The sequence below is a fragment of the Callospermophilus lateralis genome, chromosome 4 (genome assembly GCF_048772815.1).
Source record: "Callospermophilus lateralis isolate mCalLat2 chromosome 4, mCalLat2.hap1, whole genome shotgun sequence".
Taxonomy (NCBI): domain Eukaryota; kingdom Metazoa; phylum Chordata; class Mammalia; order Rodentia; family Sciuridae; genus Callospermophilus; species Callospermophilus lateralis.
This window is the reverse complement of record NC_135308.1, coordinates 50,538,685-50,561,676: the sequence shown is the minus strand read 5'-3', so window position 1 is coordinate 50,561,676 and position 22,992 is coordinate 50,538,685. Positions and strand designations below refer to the sequence as shown.

The following is a 22,992-nucleotide window of genomic DNA, read 5'->3' as shown; positions in this document are numbered from 1 at the left end:
TCACATTTCCTGACTCCCAGGCCAGTATTCTCATCTGCTATATTGTGTCAGTGTGTCTGGCTTATAGATAATATCTGGCTGAGAATCCCAGGCTTGAAGGACTTTCAATGTCATCTATGCTAGACACTGACTGATGCTAGAGTCCTAGCTGAAAATGCCCTGCTGAGTGGCCAGCCAGCCTCTGCAGCAACACCTCCCAATATAAGCATATCAACATTAGTAAACTCTATTTTAAGCTCTTATCTAATTCCCTGAATTTATTTTACCAACCCATCTTCATATTACCAACTCACTAGTTACATCTGTTGCATCTAAGCACACATGTATGTGTACAAACATATTCACACACACACACACACACACACATACACACACACACACATACACACACATACACACACACACACACACACACACACACACACACACATACACTGATTATCTCTCTTCTTATGACAACTCTCCAAACACTTGCCCCAAATGATCTCTTCCATGCTAAACAACCTGTTTCCTTTATTATTCCTCTAATAAGAGAATTTTCATATTGTTCTTTTAAAGTTTGGATCTTCAATGTCCCCCAAAGACCCATGTGTTAAATGGTTGATTCTCAGCCCATGCCACTAGGAAGGTGGTGGGACTTTTTTAAAGTGAGGTTTAGGGAGAAGTCTTTGGACCACTGGATGTGAGCCCTTGAAGGGCAGAGTGGGACTCCAGTTCCTTGATCTTCCTCTCTTTTGCTTCCCAAGGATGAGAAGAGTAGTTCTACTCTATTGCTGCCATGATGTTCTGTTGCCCACCTCCCACCACTAAAGGGCTAAACACACTGTGTCTGCCTGGTCACGAACTGGAATTTTCAAAACTGTTAGCCAAAATAAACCTTTTCTCTTTACAGGTTGATTATCTTACTTATTTGTTATAGTGTCAGAAAACTAATACATACTTGTTTTGGCCTCTATCCTCTAGGTCTCCCCTAGATCCTTCTCACAGAGTGGTTCCCTAATTTCTACTGCACATAATAAGACTACAGCATCCTCAGTCTCACTGCTTGTCTGGGGCAGGATCTCCACCATGAGGTCAGTTGCCCTTGGGAGCTCATGTTAGGTCTAGTGCTTTCATCTTCACTACAGGATCCAGGAAAACATGAAATAGGTTGGAGATTCTGAAACACTAGCCAAGAAGAACTGAAACAGGTTTGTGTATCAGTGGCCCTGCCAAACATTTCAGAAATATTAGTAAATATGCACCCATCTGGAGAGGCAACTCAAATTCCAATTGATCCTGCAGGACATTCAGTTGACACGTGGTCAATGTGCTAGACCAGCTTGAGGTGGAGTAAAGGTAGTGATTCACAGGTCCCAGTGGCTCACTTCATCAGATGGAGTAGTTAGAAGAAACACTGAGTTGTGCTTCAATGATTCCTATCCAGAAATCACTATAGTTCAAGAGCCTGCCATCCATGGAAAAGCAGCTTAAGCAGCATCCTGAGCAAGGGACTGACTTCTTACTGGAATCTTGAGTGAGCTGGGTTTTATGTTATTTTTCACCCTATGTCTCTATTACAGATGCAATTTCAAACCAACCTACTTGATTAGGCAGAGCATTTCCTGAAAATGAAATCTCTAAAGTATGAACTTTGGGCAGCCAAAGACTGAAGTATGACATCCTTCAGTGGCTGTTGCTGGGTTTGACTGCAACAAAAAAAAAGGAAAAAAGGCAATATTTACTCCATCCAAGGAGTTAAATGAGCTACACTTGGCAGCTCAAGGAGCCCATAGTTTGGGTATTCTTTTCTGGTACCTCTTAGTCCTTGCTCTATACTTGTAATAACTGAATTTATGCTTGATATCACATTTCAATCTTGCCTCATCTGGGACCCAGGTTTCTGATTTGTTCCCTATACCTGGTTTTCAGCACAATACCTGTCTCTTAAGTGATGATATTCTGCTATATTCTTTATAGCCTTCACTTTTTCCTTTTCTCAGGACCCTAGGACAGCATCCAAGTTCCTGCTACCACCTCCCAGACTTCCTTCACGCCAGTAAGCATGTTCTCTGTACTCATACACTCCATTCTTAGGTTCTACACTCCTGTTTGTCCTCATGGCTTTAACCTGTGCCATACCTCCCAATGTCTGCCTCTGTTTACCCTTGTTTCTAATGGCTCACTGCCCTCTAGCAGAATTAATGGCTTTCTTGACTCCCTGTTAGCGGGTGGATTGACACCAACCCAAGTCTAGGGACCAGTATTGCTTCCAAGGATCTCCAATTCTATCTGAGGTTGCTATTTTCCATGATTCTTTCTGCTCAAAGCAGCTTCAGAGGGGAATAAATGAGAGGACATACTGAAAAAGGGGATGTGAGCTAGATGAGAAAGAGAGATTCCAGAACATGACAAATAGTCTTTTTCCCCCAACCCAAGTTATAAGATGTTGATACTACATACCCACTCCCTGCTCCCATTCCCCTCTTGCCTAATCAGACCCTGATACTTGCAACAGTGAGGACTAGGTCAGCACCATGGACAGCTAGGACTAAACCTTTAAGTTAAGGCTGTACTTGAAATGTTCCTGCTTTTTTCTTTGGCATACACTAATGGCAACTAATAAATTACCCCTGATTTATATGTACCAGCTCTAAGGGTATTTGAATTAAAGGGAAACAATCTGGTCCTTGGTTGTCTTGAGGATGTATTTAAATTCACAATGAGCTATTTTTGCTTGAGATTTTTTTTTACAGAAATAATAAATCTCTTTTTTGCTAATCAATGTGATAAACAAAGATACAGCCTCTCTTCTTCCATGGCTACCTCCAGAATAAAATTTAACAGTAGTACTCTGCTTAGGCAGAGAGAACAAATGAGATAGTTACTCTTTCATGGAAAACAGGTAAAAATTTTCCAGCAAGTGTTTCTTTGAGATGTCTATTTTAAGAAATTTCATGAGGAGTAGGTTACAAGGTGAATATCCAACCTTTCAGAGAGCAAGAATCAGGAGTTTCAACTGAGTGGCTGCTCATCAAATGCCAAACCACACAGAGTATTCCAAAACAAGCTGAGCTTGTCTCCAGATTTCACGTGTTTACAACCCCATCCTATTCCTGAATGTCACAGCCACCTCAATGAAAACAATGTTCTTTAGTTAAACTAAGTAGAAAAATATAGCGAAAGGATCCTTTGCTATTCTCTTGGTAAAAGAAGACATTTTCTTAAGAAAAACACTGGTGAAGATAAAAGCCCAGCATTGTTTTAGACTCTCTCCAATTTCCAAAATACCATTTAAAAAATAATTACACCCACGATTTATGCACGATTCATTAGACAGCAAGATAAAATGCACTGCTAAATTTTAATTGCATTGAAAGAGTAGACACCATGAAAAATACTCCCAACTTCTTGGGATTATAACCCAGTCTAGTTACATTTTCATCACAATATAAATCTTGTTCAAAGAGGCTAAGTTTATTAATTTATAACAATATTTTAGTTCCATGATTTGATAGACCTCTGAAGAAATTTTTTTTTAGTGAAACAATGAGATCAAGTAATATATTACCAATATTTAAGCTTCTATTTGTGAAAGCTAATAGGATTGAGTCACAGGATCCCCTACCGAGATATTGGAATGCCACACAAAGATTCAGTTCTCTGCAAACTAAAGTGGTTTTAAAGACTGGTTTTCCTCTCTACCACTTTCCCCATAAAGTAAAAAACAGCATTATATTCTTCATACAGATATTGGTAGGGGATCTAATTATTATACACTATACACCACGTATTATCCATGCTGACTGCATACTGAAGAAAATAGCTACAAAATTTTATATAATATATAATATATCTTGCAGAATATAAACAGCTTTTTGGTAGATGTGAGTGGCCAAATAACCAATCTGAAGGAACCAGGTTGGTAAATGAGCACCTGAAATGGTCTTAGGACAGCAAGGTCTGTTGGGGACATCCACCTATCATTTGGGATTTTGAATGGCATCTACCATTAGGACCCTGAAGCTGGCAGCTGCTTCTAAAGAGGGAACACGATTCACATCATCGATGCAGTGCTTGGTTGTCAGTGTCTCCCCAGAATGGTTGTCCAAACACATACCTGTAGTCTTCAATGGTGTTTTCTCTCCTAGCAACAGTTTTAACCTTTTGGCGTGGATTTTGCCTTGATAATGGGAGTCAGCCACCACCGCTGAGGTAAAAGACATGTTACACAGTGTGCAGCACTTATTCTTATCCACCATATCAGCATCACTTCCCTGTGTGGGGAGGAGAAAAAGAACAATGTCAGAAGAAACCCACATTCTACGATCTCTTTTTCCTGCAAATGAGATTGATCACAGACTACCTTATGGAATAAATCTACTTTTTAGTCTGAAGCCTCTTTCGTTCTCCATGATAATTATCATTAAAACTTATGATTTTGAAATACAATTATTTTGTGACTACTAAAGCCAGATGCTGGAATTACAAGAAAACTTTGCAGGTGTGAGTTACCTGGAGAAACAGGGAGGGGGATGGAGCCCACAATTAGGCGAAAGCACATTGTGTCTGGCACCATGAGGAAAAGCAGTCTCTAATTGCACCCATTATACTCATTAAAGTAAGTAAAATATCAGAGTTCACATGGCCTGAATTATTTAGCAGAAATTATAATTTGGCATTCAGCTCTGCCTTTGCCTAATTTTAGCCTCACCAGGATACATGGCTGAGATGTTCAAGATTTTTCTTTTTAAGATTTCTTTAAGTACTTGAACATTTTTCATAATTAACTCCAGTATAGATCAGAAAGCCACGATGACCGTGCTGGCTGAATTTTCTAGACAGAATTTGTGTAATTTTTTTTCCTTTTCTTTAAGAAAGGTGATTCGTTAAATGCTGCACAAAATGCTTAAATCCAGTTTGATTTTCATACTTTTGTAAGACTTAATGAAAATGAGTCATGACTCAGAAAAAAATATAAATCATTTGTCAGACCATGTGACCTGACCATTGAGCACCCAGGTCATCAATTACCTATACTTATGTGAGGGGAAGATTAATCCATTGCCTCCCCTCCCGCCTAGTTGGAAATTGAGGGTAAAGTGGACTCTTAGATAAGGAGTTAATCTATTCCTTAATGGAACCGCAATAGCAAAGCATCTCATTGTTAAAGAGCCAGAGATGAGTATAAGGCCCCACAATAGCCCCCTCTCTGATTCCCAGAATGCTTAGAGAATGTAATTTAAAACTGGATGGGGAGGAGGAAAAAGGTGGGGACAGTAAGGAGAAAGATAATTTTATATATATATTTATTTTTTTTTTGCATAATAATAGGATGCCCAGACTGCCTGAGAGAGCCTTGCCTTGCAAATTATGTGGTAGTTAGAAAATTAACTCCTTCCTCCTTAAGGTGTTAGTCTGTAATATTTCTGATAATTAGCTTTTGGTCCCTGGGAGAACAGCCATGTGTGTGTGTGTCCCAGGAGAACTGCAGTTGAGAGTTGGGCATAAAGGGAACAACACTGGGCTAAATATGTTGGATCAGGAGCAGGTGGTCAGTGAGAAGTAGTGGATCCCATGAAGAGAGGAAGAGCTTTCCCAAAAGGTTCTCTCCTGGTAGGCACTCAGGCTGTGCCTGCTGGGGACATTCCTGGTGAAGGGTTTAAAGTCAAAGGTGCTTTGAGTTTTGACGTAGGGAATAATCACTTGTACACCTTTGTGTGGTACACTATTGGAGACCAAATGGACCAGGCAGAGTAAAGCAGAGGGTGGGAGCGGGGAATGGAGCTGCAGAATTTCTGGTCTCTCACCCACCTCTTCCGCCAAGCCTAGGAAATGGCACAGAATAGTATTAAAGGGATAAACCAGGGGAAGGCACATCACAGAATGACTGGAAGATTCTAACTCATTGAATAGAAGTTGATAGTTAAGAGGAAATGAAGGACCAAATCTGGTACTTTTTCACTGTTTGTTAAAGTAGGAGTAAGTAATATCCTCTATTTTTTTTTAAAACAGAAAGATTGTCGAGGTGAATGCGGATACTTGAACTATTCTATGTTCACCTACTTATGAATGATATAGATGGAAGAATGTAATTTTTTAAAATTAAGCACAAAATGATGGACATCATTATCCAAAGTACATGTATAAAGATACCAATTGGGTGTCTACCTACTTTATATAATACAAAAAAAGTACATATATAAAGACATGAATTTGTGTGAACATACTTTATAAACAAAGATATGAAACATTGTGCTCTTTATGTATAATAAGAATTGTAATGCATTCCACTGTCGTGTATTTAAAAAAATAAAATCAATTAAATAAAATAAAAATTAAGCACAATAAAATCATAGGCCAAATTTTAGTTGACAATTTTTACCTCTTAAGAATCTGTACATCTCTTTTGTTGCTTCCAGTGAAAGTTTCAGTCAAGCCTGGCCTTTCTCTCTGGGGTTTTAACATAAGAATTTTTAAAAGAAAAGCTAGAAACCCAGACACAGTGGCTGGTGTCATTATACCAAGGATAATCAGCACTAGTTTCCAGAGTAAAAAACTGCTCTTAAACTGGATAATGATCTATGGATTTACCATTCATGCATTCAACTTATTTTTAAGGGCCTAGTAAGTATGCTAGATGCTGTGCTAGCTGCATGTTATTCTACTCATTGTTATCAAAGAGGTTGGCACCATGAGAATTGAAGAGGGCAGACAGAAAATATGGGAGAACATAATAATTGAGGAAAATATAGCTTCTTTTTTGACTCTTCACAAAGGAAGGTAAAAGACCAACAATGGAAACTGAGTCTGTTTGTGTGGATCTTCACTGTACCCAGCATGCCTTTCCTCTTCAATTCTTGTCTAATCCAGTCTCACAATAATGTATATGCATAGCTTAGATTAATTATCACTTCTTTATCATAAAGTTTCTTCTGACTTTTTTTTACTGCCTTGCAGAGATGAGAATCAGTCTTTGAGTCCTCTGGGCATTCTACATATTTTTTTAGTTTAAGTGTAACACTAAATTATTACATTTGTTTGTTTTCATATTTTTCCCTTTCATGAGACTTCAAAATTCCCTTAAAGTCAAGGAAATGATTTCAGTAATAGGGAAGACCCAGAACCTACCACAAACAGGAACCTTCCAATGGAATGAATAGAGGGGAGGACTGGGTTGTGGAGTTAATAATCTGCATGATATAAAAGTTAAAAGAAGAGACAAGTCCTGCACGGAGGTCTAGTTGCAAACCAGAAATTTTTCAGGAGTGTCAAGAAGATGGCCAAGAAAAGAATCAGAGGTTTCAACAATTCATGAACTAACCTGAGGGTTCAAGTAGGCATACAGATTCCTACTGTGTATGTTAGTTTCATGATGGTATTTTGAATACACCATCCTAGATTTCATTTCTGCTTTCCTGGGAAATGGTATTCATCTCACATATAGAAAAATCAAAGACTAATTGTAAGAAGAGAACCAATGGTAGTACAATGAAATATGGTTATGACATCACTGTAGAAAAGAGACCAAGAAAGTATAAATAACGTAACAGAGGGGCTGTGATGTCCTGAGAAATTAGGCAGTAAAATACAGGCTGTATGGGAATTTATTGAGGGGTTCAGTGTAACTAACATGATGCAATTGTAAATGCCACCAACTTCTACTGCTTTAATGACTCTGATGGAGATACAACTACCCCGAAAGAATCTCAATATTAATCACACACCTACAAGGTGCAAGAATATAATTGTGTGTTCTTAGCTATCTAAATCCCAATTTAATGACTCTTCAAGACTACAGATCATATCATCTTTACTAGTCTCTCACTGCACCCAGAACAAAGTTGATATATTTCCCAGGGTGGAAACACCATAAATTTTGATGAGCTGACCTCAAGAAATACATTTTAAATTTCTGGTTTAAAACTTGAGAATGGCCCCAAGCTATCATGTAAATGAAGAGGGAAGCTAAGATTATCTTAAAATAAGGGTTTTGAACTGGAGGCAAAAAAATTTAAATGCAGTGTGCACAATGCTAAAAGAAAAGGGGGGAAAGTTTGTGAAATATCCTAAGGCTACTTAGTCAAAGAATTTTGAAAAGTTAAGAAGTTTTCAATAGAATTCATTGAGGGTATAAAACCCTAGCTGAGTCTGGCAAGTTATAAATCTAATCTTTTTTTAAAATAAGGTTATTTTTTCTTCTTGATTCCTACAATTGGCTTTAACTTTATGTAAACAAATTTGAGAGGGACAATTACTTTCAAAAGGGTAGAGTGAGGAGTTTTGTGAAACTTGTTTCTAGGAAAACAATTGTAACTGCTAAAAAATATTTTAAAAACAATTATCTAATACCTCTAGAAATTGTCTTAAAAGCAAATAGCACATTAAGAGATGTTCATTGAAGAAAATTTACTAAATCTCAAGAAGAGGGTTAGGTACTTTGGCTACAACCCTCTCTCTCCTGCATCAATCACCTAATTCAGCATGATGGAAACTCCATTCTGAAGGAATCTCTCTCTCTCTCTCTCTCTCTCTCTCTCTTCTCTCTCTCTCTCTCACACACACACACACACATACACACACACACACACACACACACACACACACACACACACAGGTCACCCTCTCCCATCAGCACCCAATGACAGGATACAAGGAAAGATAAGCTACCAGCTTTATCCCTCATGGCTTCCAGCTGCAGAAGCTAAATTTCTGGCAATGTGACTGAGACATAAAGCATACCCTTCCTCAATGCACTCATAGGACTGAAGCTCTATACCAGGCATAATATCCTATGAATACAGAGGTCCTGATTGCATTTGCCTCAACTCATTTGTAGGGCTGACAACCTGAGAAGACCAGAGACTAACATCCTTTCCCAGCAAATAAGAAAGACTGTCAGACGAGAAGCAGATCACTATTCTGTCCCCCTCTCTGGAGCAGTGGTTTAGAGTTCTTTCCATGAGAACAGAGGAGGAAGTGCAGAGTCAATAAGAAGAAATGATTCATAAACTGCTTTCAAAGGACCTATTTGAAATAGTGTGTAGAAAACTTTAGGTCTAAGGGTATTTTAAAAAACAATGGAAATTGTAGGGATAATCAATTAAAAGAAATCTGATAACCCAGTAGAGCACTAAGCTAAACCATGTGGCAATGATCTACCAGAGAGAGGTGAGAAAATAAACAACTATAAACACTTAAAAGACCCTAAAATCTAGGTAATTCCAGGAGAAGCAGATAGCTTAAAAAAGAAGATCAGAGAAAGAAACAGTCAAAAGAGCCCTGCAAATACCACTGTCATCCCAGACTGAAGGCACATTTTTAAGTCTGTGCCTTTGAGCAGTGACAGTAGTGGCTGCACATTTACAAACAGATGTTACTAAAAAAAGTCTAGCCAACACACTGGGCAAATAAATAGGCAAACACTAGCAAAAAAACAATCCCAGGAGGGGGATCAGCATCTAGCATTGCTACAATATACTACCAAAAATATTCACGTTTCAACAGCAAAATTCACCCAAGATGCAAAAAACAAACACACAAAACAAACCATAATGAAACAAAAATAAAAACAAATAAGCAACCACAAATACAGGGAAGTTCAATCCATACCAAGGCAGAAAATAAAGAGGGTTCAAAAGACATCAAAGTAAAATCTTTGCACATCAAAAACTTCAAATAATTTCTGATTGTATTCAAATAACTAAAGTAAACTATGCATAAAAAAATTAGGAAAATTATCACATCTACAATAGCCTTAAAAAATGGGAATCAATCTAACAAAAAAGGTGGAGGACCTCTTCAATGAAAACTGTAGAATACTAAAGAAAGAAATCGAAGAACACCTCTCCCATGTTCTTGAAGAGGCAGAATTAATATTGGTAAAATGGCCATACTACCAAAAGTGCTATACAGATTCAACACAACCCCCATCAAAATTCTAATAAACTAAGAACAAAAAAAAAACTAAAAAAAATGAAGCTCTAGAATTTATTTGGAAAAATAAGAAACCCAATATAGCTAAAGCTATCCTTAACAAGAAAAGTGAAGCAAGTGGCATCTCAATACTGCACCTCAAATTATATTACAGAGATACAGTAACAGAAACAGCATAGTACTTGCACTGAAACTGGCATAAGGAACTATGGAATAGACTAGAATTTATAGAGACAAACCCACATAAATATAGTTATCTGATACTGGACAAAGGTGCCAAAAACATGTGTTGAAGAAAAGACAGATTTTTAAACAAATGGTGCTGGCAAATTGGAAATCCACATGTAAAAGAATAAAACCTAACCCCTATCTCTCACCCTGCACAAAATACAACTCAAAATGGATTAAAGACCTAGGAAGTATACCAGAAACCATACAGCTGTTAGAGGAAAGTATAGGCCCAACTGTCCAACATGTTAGCAGAGGAACTGATTTTAACAAGACTATTAAAGCACAAGAAATCCAGTAAAAAAAAAAAAAAAATCACAAGCAGGATGGCATCAAACTTGAGTTTCTACCTAGCAACAGAAACAAATAAGTGTAAATAGAGAGCTTAGAGAATGGAAGAAGATCTTTGCCACCTGCTCTTCAGGGCATTAATATCCAGAATATACAAAGAACTCAAAAAAAAAATCACAAAAAACAAAACAAAACAAAAAAACAAATAACCCAATCATATACGTCTCAAAGAAGAAATACAAATAGTCAATAAATATATGAAAAAATGATCATCTCTAGCAATTAGGGAAATGCAAATTGTTATGGTTTGGATGTGAGATGTCCTTCAAAATCTCCTTTGTGAAACAATGCAAGAAGGTTCAGAGGAAAAATTACTGGGTTGTGAGAGTCTGAACCCAATCAGTGAATTAATCCCCTGATAGGGATTAATTGAGTGGTAACTGAAGTAGTTGGACGTGGCTGGAGGAGGTGGGAATTGGACCATGGCTTGGGGTATATATATTTGTATCTGGTCAATGAAGTCTTTCTCTCTGCTTCCCGATCTCCATGTAAGGGGCTCCCTCTACCACAGTCTTCCACCATGATGTTCTGCCTCACCTCAAACCCTGAGGAATAGAGCCATATTTCTATGGACTAAGACTTCTGAAACTGTGAGCCCTCAACAAACTTTTCCTCCCCTAAAACATTCTGATCAGATCTTTTAGTTGCAGCAGCAAAATAGCCAACTAAAACACAAATGAAAACTGCATTGAGTTTTCATCTTACTCCAGTCAGAATGGCAATTATCAAGAATAGAAATAACAATAAATCCTGGGGAGGACATGGGGGGGGGAGTACTCTCATATATAGTTGGTAGTAGGTATGCAAATTATTGCAATCACTCTGGAAAGCAGTATAAAGATTCCTCAAAGAAACTAGGAATGGGACAAATATATGATCCAGCTATTCCACTACTCTGTATATATCCAAAGTTTTAAAATCAGCATACTACAGTGATGCAGCCACATCAATATTTACAAGCAACAAAATTCACAATAGCTATGAAACTATGGAACCAACATGGTGTCCTTCAATAGATGAATGAATAAAGAAAGTGTGTATACATATATTGAAAATGGAGTATTACTCAACCATAAATAAAAATGCTATTATGGCATTTGCTGATAAATGGATGGAACTGAGACTATCCTGTAAAGTAAAATAAGCTAGTCCCAAAAAGTCAAATGTTGACTATTTTCCCTGATATGCAGAAGCTAATCCAAAATGGAGGGAGGATAAAAAATAACAAAGAAACAGAGAGAAAAAGGGAAAATAAGGGAAAGGTAATTTCATCAAAAGAGAAAAGATTGGTAGATTACATGAAGGGGATTGAGAAGAAGGAAGAAAAGAAGGGAAAAGCAGTGGAATGAATCTAACAAAACAATTGTATGTGCATGCATAGATGTAGCAGAGTGGGTCCAGGCATTTGATGTTATATAATTATTATAATTATTATATATATTATATATAATATATGTAATATATTATATAACTATATATATAATTATTCATAAGATAATAATTTTTAAAAAGTAAACTATATATGGTTGAAGAGTGGGAGGGGAGCAGGGTGGGGGCAGGATAGAAGTGCTGGGGATTGAATTGGAGGTTGTATTCCAAGTTTTTGTGATAATATCAGGGTGCCACAGCTTCTGTTTCTATCAGCTGCAGATGCTGGGAGAATTCCTAGGGAGGACCCTGGATACCACCGAAACCAGAAGTGCCAGGGTCTCACTAAGTTTCTGAGGTTACCATTGAACTTGTGATCCTCCTACCTCAGCCTCCTGAGTTCCTGGGATTACAGGCATGTGCCACCATACATGACTGTCATTAGTCTTTTAAAAGGACCAATTTGGGCATTGATGGTCCTCTTTGTGGCAGCATGTGCTAAGAGCCACAGCAAAGTAATATGATGCATGGCATTTTTGGTTGAAAGGTGATGCCAGCTAGCCATTGAGATGATATGATTATGTTAAGATTTACATTCATATGGATATTGGACTCCTGCTGTTCACCTTGGCCTGCTGCGGGACTCCTGGAGAGTTCCCATTGGTTGGGGAAGTGCAGTAGGAGGGAATTCCGGGGGAGGAACTTGCTCTGGGGTTCCGGGAGAATGCTGGGGGAGAATGCCGCGTGTGATCTTCCCGGGCACATACCGGGCATTGGTGGCAGTTTCAAAAAATAAAGTTTGTTCCTGCTTGAGTGGCTCGTGATTTTGTGCCCAGCCAGACTTCGGCAAGCATGAATTATAAGGAGCCCAATTAATGTACTTATAATTGAGACATACTATGATGTTAAATGATGCATCGCATTGAAGAGCATCACACTTTGTAAATCTGCAATCCCAAAGTTCTTTGCATGTCTCCAAGAACAAAGAAAATTAGTACATCTGCAAGGTTCTTTCCCACAGTGATGCTTATCAAGGGCAAGGCACTTATCACACTGACCTAGGCATAGTGATCACCGGTAATTATGGAACTGAACTGAATAAGAAACCAAATCACTATTAAAAATTGGAGATGGAGATATTGAAGATGGAAGAATGGATCTAGGCAGCAACTGTCCACTCCTCTCCTCCATAGCCAAGAAATGAAGAAGTGAAAGAACAGCTGACCAGAGAGATGGTGACAGAGTAAACAGCCTAAAATTCAATATCGGACAGCTTGAGACTTGGAGGGATCTAAAATTTGGTTACAAGAGCTGAAAATAATATAATATTTCCTTGACCCCAAGCCACAAGCAGGATTGGGGGAAGAGATAATAGAGAGAGAGGAAGAGAAAAGCCCACAAGTTTACTTCCTTAACAACATTTGGAAAGGCAAACCAAATTAAAACTTGACAGGAACAACAGAGACAGTGAAGAAGATCACACAATTCAGTCCAAATTTGTTGGCAGAAAGCCAGGCCAGACAGGGAAGACATTTTATAGAATTCACAGTTGGCCTGCCTCCCTAGAAAAATTAAATCAATACAGCTTCTTCCCATCTACAGATAGTAACAAATAAAACCATAGGGAAAGCCTCTGAAATGGGTGGTCTCAATAACCCATCTAGAAGGAACTTATAGGAATGACCGCTAACAGAAGGTTACAATAATCCCTTCTCATCACCTTGAACAAGGGGAGTAGGGTGAGCTGACTGAAAGCAAATCATGTCCAAGTAGTGCTAGCCCCAACCCAGAGACTCCCCATAGTCTCTGGAGGAGTTCAGGGGAAGACAAACCAACTGACTTCTTACCTTACTCATGAGTATATAGGTAAACCCTGGTAATCTGCAGCAGCTCTAGTGGAGGTTTATGTGCCATGGACTGCCCACAGATAATCTTCATTTACAGGTCCCCCAGATGCAGGCAATTCCAAGCTCTTACACTTCCACAAACAAGCCTTGACAGAGGGGAACAGGTACTCAGGTACCACAGCAGCCAGTGAAAGACCTATGTCTCTGCAACCAACAAAAATGGCCAGAAGATGAAGGACCCTCCAAACACACAGACTTTGGCCTCTAGATTGACTATCACTGGCTGATTAAAAAAAAATCATAGCAATCAGGACCAGAGCCCTGTGCCCCATCATTTCTTGGATGATCCACAGCTGTGAGTCCCAGAGTTGCCAGTTATCTCAGTTCTCCTTCAGGCATACAGACCAATAGAAGAAATTTCCTGAGGATAATGCCAAGCAGCCACAGGATAATCTCACACATATGCAACACAGTATACCCAACAAAGGTGCTCACAGAGAAGTATCCCACAGACACCAACCACTACCCAGTGAGCACAGATACAAACACACCAACCTGGAACCTGTTAATTCCAGAAGGGACAGCAGCCCCACACCTCCCAGAGGCCACCAAGCACCACTTCAACCAGATCACAGACTGTCACACCCTTCTAGAATACACACAGGGTATATATACACATATACACATTCTGAAATACACAAAGGACAGATCACAGTAATTTGACAATGCTGGATACACAAACTTATTCTTCAGGAAGACACACAAGTACAAACCCCCTAACAGGGAGTAACCTGACTTCAAGTCTCCTCTAATCCACCAGAAAACTAGCAGATACCTGGGAATGGGTATCCTAGAATTGTATAAAAGGTAAGATGGTGTGATCACTTCCTCCATACTCAGGGAAACTTAAAGGTAAAACCAAGGACTGGTAGGAATTGTCTAAAGATCTCAAATCCTGATAAAATCCAAATAAGGAAGACTCAATAAGAAGTCTCCCTAACTCAAATAGCTCATTGTGGAATATCATAAATGGCTGTAACTTAAGTTTTGATCTTACAGATATTATTTGTAATTGAATTGATAAATTTTCCCTCGTTATTTAATATTGAAGTCTTCAACTCAATTGATAGTATTTATTCTAATATTTTAAAGTATTAACTACAATCATTCTATTTTTGTTTTCCTAGCTCCGATTTATACTTGTTCCTCTTAGTTTTCCTTTTTGCTCTTCTATAACTGTTGCTGCCTTGAGTTTCTCCATTTTTTTCCTTTTATATTAGCTTGTATTATTTTTCTCTTGTTTCTTTTGTTGTTGTTGTTTTTTGTCCCATATTTTCTCTTTTCCCTTTTTAACCTCCATGTAGTTTAATAATAATTTTATATTTTTAATAATTACTTCCTCAACCTATTCAAGAACATTACTATAATTTTATATGTGCATTAGGGTAATTTTGGAAAATATTTCCAATAAATTTCCCCCTAAGGTTTATTGTTGCATGACATTTCTCTGAAGTGATTGCAGATAATATAATTTACTATCTTCTCTCAAAATAGTGCTACATGGTGGGCATACCAGTGAGTACACACTGAGTGGAAGTATCAATACTTAGATTTTCACCCCAAAAGTAGAAGACATTATCATTTGGCAGATGGGCAGAGATGCAAACACTATGAAAACCAAGGAAACAAGCTAGCTCATAGAGCACACAACACTTCAACAACTGATCCCACTAGCACCAAGGTGAAGAAAATGTTAGATAAAGAATACAGAAAGTTGATAGTTGAAATGTTCAGTCATTTAAAAGATTTATTGAATGAACTAAGAGAGAAAATGCAAGAAGTAAAAGAACATTTCAATAAGGAGCTAAAGATTCTAAAAAAGGACCAAATAGATATCCCAGAAAATAGATTCAATAAATCAAATAAAAGATTCAGTTGGAAGTATCACCAAAAGTTTAGAAGACATTGGAGACAGATTTTTTCAGGTCTCAAAGCCAAAAATAATAGTCCAAAATAAAGAAAAGAGCATGACTTGAATATTCAAAATTGTAGAATATTAAGAGACCACAATAAGAGTCATTGGCATAGAATAAGGCACTGAGACTAAAACTAAATGAATAAAGAATATCTTCAATAAGAATATTTCAAAAAAATTTAAAGTATAGGAATGAAATGAAAATCCAAATACAAGATTTAGAACTCCAAATAGACAATAATTTAAAAGATCCCCTCTAAGACACATTAAAAGTAAAATGACTAATACACAGAACAAGGACATAGTTTTTAAAGCCATTAGAAAAAAAAAAAAAAACAGTAGGTTACATTTAGAAGTAAGTCAGTTAGACTTTCTGTTATCTTTCTTCCCAGACCCCAAATGGCAGATGTGCTTAAGATAATATATACCAAGTCTTAAAAGATAATGCTTGCCAACCAAGATAACTATATCCAGCAAATTTATCCTTCAGAATTGAAGATAAAAATAAGAACTTTACATAATAAGAAGAAACTAAAGGAATTCATATCTACTTAGTAAGCACTACAAAACATACTTAATGAAATACTACATTTAGAAAAAGTGAAAAATAAATCAGAGCTGGCACATGAATTAATCCAATTATAATCATAGTCAATTAAAGAAAAATCAAATCTGAATTACACATTAAAATAAATCAAAATGGCAGTATATAAAAATTGTCTTTCTATAATGACTCTGAATGTAAATGGCCTAAATTCTCCAATTAAAAGACATAGGTTGAATTAATTTTAAAAGATGCAACTATATGTTGTTTATAAGAGACTCTCCTTACATGCAAAGAAATCCACAGGCACTAGGTAAAAGGATGGAAAAAAGATATGCAAGTGGAGAACAAAAGCTAGCAGGAGTAGCTACTCTCATATATGACAAAGCAGACTTCCAGTCCAAATTAATCAGAAAAGAATATCACTTTTTACAGGATAAGAGAATCATCTAATAATAAGATATAAGGATTGTTACATTTATGCAACAAATGTTGGTGCCCATATGTTATGGTTTGGATGTGATACAACCCCAAAATCTCATGTGTGACAGAGTATAAGAAGGTTTAGAGGAGAAATGATTGAGTTTTGAAAGCCTTAATACAATCAGTGGATTAATCCCCTGACAGGATTAACTGGGTGGTAACTGAAGGTGGGTAGGGTATGGCTGGAGGAGGTCGGTCATTGGCAGCATGCATCTGGCATATATATTTTGTACCTGGAGAGTGGAGTCTCTCTGCATTCTGATTATCATGTGAGGTACTTCACTCTGCCATTCTCTTCAGCCATGATGTTCTGCCTTACCTTGAGCCCTGAGGAATGGAGCAGCTGTCTATAGGCTGAGACATCTGCAACTGTCTTTAACCCTCAAATTAACTTTTTCTCCTCTAAAATTGTTCTGGTTGGCCTTTTAGTCACAGCAGCGAAAAGCTGACTAAAATAACATCCATACATAAAATGCACCCTAAAATCGAAAGACTCAAAATAAACTTCAATGCAATAAAACTATATAATTTCAACATACCTCTCTCAACAATATATAGACCATCCAGATGTAAACTAAGTAAAGACCTATCAGAACTAAAAATATTGTAGAACTAACACACACATATGGAATACTTCATTCACCAACAACTAAATTCAATTCCTTCTTGGCTACACATGAAACTTTCTCTAAAAGAGACCCTATTTTAGGACAGAATGCAAGTCATAGTTAAATGCAAAAAAATAGAGTTAATTTTTTATATCCTATTAGATCATATGAAATGAAATTAGAAATCAATAACAAGAAAAGAGCACACCATTTTAACAAGGGGATATTGAATAACAGACTATTGAGTGAGTAATGGGTCATAGAATAAATCAGAAAGAAATAACATATTTTTATAAACAAATAAAAATAGATAAAACATATTAGAATCTCTAGGAAAATATGAAAGCAGTTCTAAGAGAAAGAGATTATATCACTGGATGCCTACATAAAAACAAACAAAAATGTCCCAAGTAAATAATCTAATGTTACATATCAAGACCCTAGAAAACAAAGGACAAAGTAATTCCAAAATCAATATAAGTCAGGAAATAATTAAGATGAGAGCCAAAATTAATGAAGTCAAGAATAAAAAATTACAAAGAATCAAAGAAACAAAATATTGGTTCCTTGAAAAGATAAACAAAATTAATAAACTCTTAGACAAACTAATCAAAAGAAAGAAGACCAAGTCAATGAAATTAGATATGAAAAAGAGATATCTCATCAGACATCTATGAAATCTGGACAATCGTTAGAAACTATTTTATAAAGTAATATTTCAATAAACTGGAAAATTTAGAAGTCATTGACAAAACATTTGGCATTTGGTTTTTTGGAATTGGCTAACTCCACTTAACATTATCTCCTCCATCTCCATCCATTTACCTGCAAATGTGATGATTTTATTCTCTTCTATTGCTGAGTAATATTTCATTTTGTATAAATGCCACATTTTTTATTCCATTAATCCACTGAAGGGCATCTAGGTTGGTTCCACAGTTTAGCTATTGTGAATTGTGCTGACCCAACATTGATGGGGCTGTGTTCCTGTAGTATGCTTTTTTTAAGTCCTTTGGGTATAGATCAAGGAGAATGATACCTGGGTCAAATGGTGGTTCCATTCCCAGATTTCCAAGGAATCTCCATACTGCTTTTCATATTGGCTGCATCAATTTGCAGTCTTACCAGCAATGTATAAGTGTACCTTTCTCCCCACATCCTCACCAGCACTTGTTTGTATTCATAATAGCTGCCATTCTAACTGGAGAGAGAAAAAATCTTAGAGTAGTTTTGATTTGTGTTTCTCTAATTGCTAGCAACAATGAACTTTTTTTCATATATTTGTTGATTAATTGTATATCACCTTCTGAGAAATATTTTTTCAGGTCCTTGGCCCACTTATTGATTGGGTTAACAAAAAACCAAATGCCGAATGTTTTCTCTGACATAAGGAGGCTGATTCATAGTGGGGTATGGAGAGGGAACATGAGGGGAATAGACGAACTCTAGATAGAGCAGAGAGGGGTGGGAGGGGAAAGAAGGGGGCATTGGATTAGAAATCATGGTGGAATATGATGGTCATCATTATCCAAAGTACATGTATGAAGACATGAATTGGTGTGCATATACTTTGTATACAACCAGATATATAAAAACTTGTACTGTACACAATTCAATTGAATGAACTAAGAGGGAAAATACAAGAAGTAAAAGAATATTTCAACAAGAAGATAGAGATTCTTACAAAGGTCCAAACAGATATCCCAGAAAATAGATTCAATAAACCAAATAAAAGATTCAGTTGGAAGTATCACCAAAAGTTTAGAAGACATAGAAGACATTAATATGAATTGTAATGCATTCTTCTGTCATATATAAATTTTTAAAAATTAATTTTAAAAAGTTAAAGAAATAAAATTACTTCCAAAAACAACAACAATAAAAGAAGTAAAGATACAAAATCCAATTTCTCCTTGAATGGAGTGAGTATTTAAAGTGTTGAGAGAAAATAAATATATAAATAAACTTCCTGGACGTAAAAAAAAAAAAATGTTGACAATTTTTGGATGCATATGAGTTGACCAAATTGGACCAAAAGGATATTAAAAAACTAGAAAGACAAATTTCAAGCCATGAAATTAAAGTAGTAGCAATTAAAATCTTTCTAAAAACAGACAAAAACAAACCTAGAATCAGATGGATATAAATTGTCAGCTGCGATTTAATAGATCTTTAAAGATGAATTAATGTCAATCTTCCTCTAATTTTTCCATGAAAAGAAACAGAGAGAATACTCCCTAACTTATCCTATGAAGGGGTGTCAGCCTGACACCAAAACCAGGCAAAGACACACCAAAAAAAAAAGGAAGAAACTACAGCTGTTCATGGTGGCGCTTGCCTGTAATCCCAGTGGCTCAAGAGGCTGAGGCAGGAGGATCATAAGTTCAATGCAGCCTCAGCATCTTAGCAAGTCCCTAAGTAACTTGGTGAGAACCTGTCTGAAGAAAATTAATTAAAGAAATAGATAAGTGGCCAGGGATGTTGCCAGTGATTAATTGCCCCTGGGTTCAATCCCAAAAAAGAAAAAAGAAAGTAAAGAAAGGAAACTACAGACCAATATCCCTGATGAACACAGATGGAAAAATCATTGATGAAACATTAGCAAACCACACTCAAAAACACATAAGGAAGATTGAACACTATGATCTAGGTAGTCTCAACACAGGATGCAAGTCAGGTTCAACATATGCTAATCAATAATGTAATTAATCGCATAAATAGAAATAAGAACAAAATTACATGATCATCTCAATAAATGCAGAAAAATTCCTTGACAAAAACTATTAATAATGCTAGAGATGGGCTGGGGTTGTGGCTCAGCGGTAGAGCGCTTACCTAGTACATGGGAGGCCCTGGATTTGATCCTCGGCACCAGATAAAAATAAATAAAATAAAAGTATTGTGTCCAACTACAACTAAAAAATAAATATTAAAAAAATAATGCTGAGAAGCTAAGAATAGATGAAACTTACCTCAACATTATAAATGCTGTATATGACAAACCCAACATCAACATCATACTTAATGGAGAAAAATTCAAAGCACTGTCTCTAAAATCAGGAACAAGTTAAGGTTGTCTATACACACCAGTTCTACTGAATATAGTTTTTGAAACTCTAGCCAGAGAAATCAAGCCAGAGAAGGACAGTAAGGCAACACAAAGAGGAAAAGAAGAAATTCAGTTATTTCTTTATGCTGATGGGGGGATCCTATAGGTAGAAGACATAAAAAACTCTACCAAAAGACTTATTGATCTGATAAATTTAGCAAAGTAGCAGGTTACAAAATCAACATACAAAAATCAATTGCTTTTCTATATTCCAAAAAGAAATCTGCAGAGAAAGAATTAAGGAAAATTATTCCATTCATAATGATATAAATAAATAAAATGCTTTGGAATGAATCTAATTATGAAGATGACAGATCTCTACAGTGAAACCTATAGATCATTGAAGAAAGAAACTGAAGACCTTAAATGATGGAAAGACTTCCCTTGTTCTTGGATACACAGAATTAACATTGTCAAAATGGCCATATTACCAAAAGCGATATACAGATTTAATACAATCCCCATTAATACACCAATCACATTCTTCACAGATTTTGAAAAAGCATTCCTAAAATTCATATGGAAAAATAAAACAGAGAATAGCCAAAGAAATACTGAGCAAGAAAAGTAATGCTGAAGGCGTTAGAGTATCTGATTTCAAATTATACTGTAGGGCTATAGTAACAAAAACAGCATGATATTGACATCCAGACCTGAAGACCACTGGAATGAAAGAGAGGACATAGAGATAAATCTGTATAAATAGTCGTCATCTGACACTCAACAGAGGTGTCAAAAACATGTTGGAGAAAAATAGCCTTTTAAAAAGATGGTTCTGAAAAATGGATAGTCATATGGAGAAGAATAAAACTACATTCCTATATCTTACCCCACACAAAAACCAACTCAAAGTGAATCAAAGACCTAGGGATTAGACTAGAAACTTTGCAACTGACAGAAGAAAACAGTGTTAACCCTCTAACGTACTGGTGTAGATAAATAAAGCAAATCACTAGTAAAGTTGATTATCTAATGGTAGAAGATATTTAATTGAATATTCCTTGTGGTTTTCTTCTCTTTATTTTAAAGTATGTGTACAAAATTGTACACATATAATTGTTTACTAAGGTCCCACCACATATAGAAATATAATATACTTGAAAATAATAGCACAAACGAGGTAGATGGGAGCAAAACTGCAACATATGCAGTTGTGATATGTATAACAAGAACAGCACAGAACTTGGGAGGAGAGAAGAGATCTACACAATAGTAGCTGTTGTTATTGAGAATTACTCAAATTTAAAAGGGACAAAGGATCTGAACAGACATTCCTACAAAGAAGATATAAGAATGGCCAATCTAACAGTTCTCCCAGCTTGCATGCTCTTTCGTTTTCTACAGTTGTAGTTATGTTCAGTCAATTGTAGTCTTAAAATATTAAGTGAAAAATACAGAAATAAATAAATAAATCAAATTTATTTTAAATAAATTTAAAATGAGGTTTAAATTTTGTACTATTCTTAGTAGCATGATGAAACTTCCTACTGAACTGGTCCATCCTGCCAGGGACATGTCCACCCTGTAGATGTCAAGTACTCATTGTCACTTAGTACCCTTCTCTGTTATCAGATCACCAGTCATAGAATCATCGTGCCAGGGTTCAAACAACCCTTATTTTACTTAATATGAGCCCCAAAGTCCAATCATAGTAATGCCAGCAATTTAGATATGCCAAAGAGAAGCCATAAAGTAGTTCCTTTAAGTGAAAATGAAAGCACAATATTTAATATCTTATTTCATATAGTACTAACTTTTATTGGTATATTGTTATAATTGTTCTGTATTTTGTGTTTGGTAATATTGTACTGTCCCTAATTTATGAATTAAGCTTTATTATAGTTATGCATGTATATAGAAAAAACAGTATACATTGGGCTGGTACCATCCGTTGGTTTCAGACTTCTGCTGAAGGTCTTAGAATAAATCCCCCCCAGATAAAGGGAGACTACAGTAAACATGTGAAGATATTTGACATCACTAGCCACCAGTAAATCACAATCAAACCACAAAGAAATACCACTTCGCAATCTGTAGGTTGTCTAGGAAAAGAAAATGGGTAATAAGAAGTGTGGCAAGGATGTGGAGAAATAGGAACCCCCATAAGCCACTGGTGAGAATGTGAAATGGTGCCAACATTTCGCAAAATCATCTGACAGTTCTTAAACACAGACTTACCTCAGGACCCAATAACCCCATTTTCAGGTATAGGCAATCCTCATTATTTCCAGATTCATATTTGTGAATCATGAAAAACAGAAAGTCACTTGAGATGCAGAGCCCCATCTGAGGCCAAAAATGGTAACACTCAATTCCTTGATTCAACTCTCATACTGAAAATAAGTGTTCTCTTTGTAGTCTATTGAGTGCAATGTTTTTTGCATTTTTTTTTTTTTTTTGCTTTTTGTTGGCGATCATAATGAAGTGGTTTCTAGTGACCTAAAGCACAAGAATTTGTGATAGTCCTCATGAAGAAAACAAATGTGTTAAACTTTATTCAGCTGTAACATAGCGATGATGGCAATGGAGTTCAACATAAATCCATCAGTAATAATGTCAATCCA

At 36.4% G+C, this 22,992-nt stretch overlaps 1 protein-coding gene across 1 annotated transcript in view; it reads right to left on the bottom strand.

Annotated features, from left to right (window-relative positions):
* Window positions 1–22,992, bottom strand: part of Zmat4 (zinc finger matrin-type 4) — a 233,777-nt gene that overhangs the window by 92,587 nt on the left and 118,198 nt on the right. Inside the window, exon 3 of the mRNA XM_076855273.1 lies at window positions 4,100–4,256. Within this exon, the coding sequence (XP_076711388.1) occupies window positions 4,100–4,256 (157 nt within the window). The remainder of the gene's footprint in view (window positions 1–4,099; window positions 4,257–22,992) is intronic.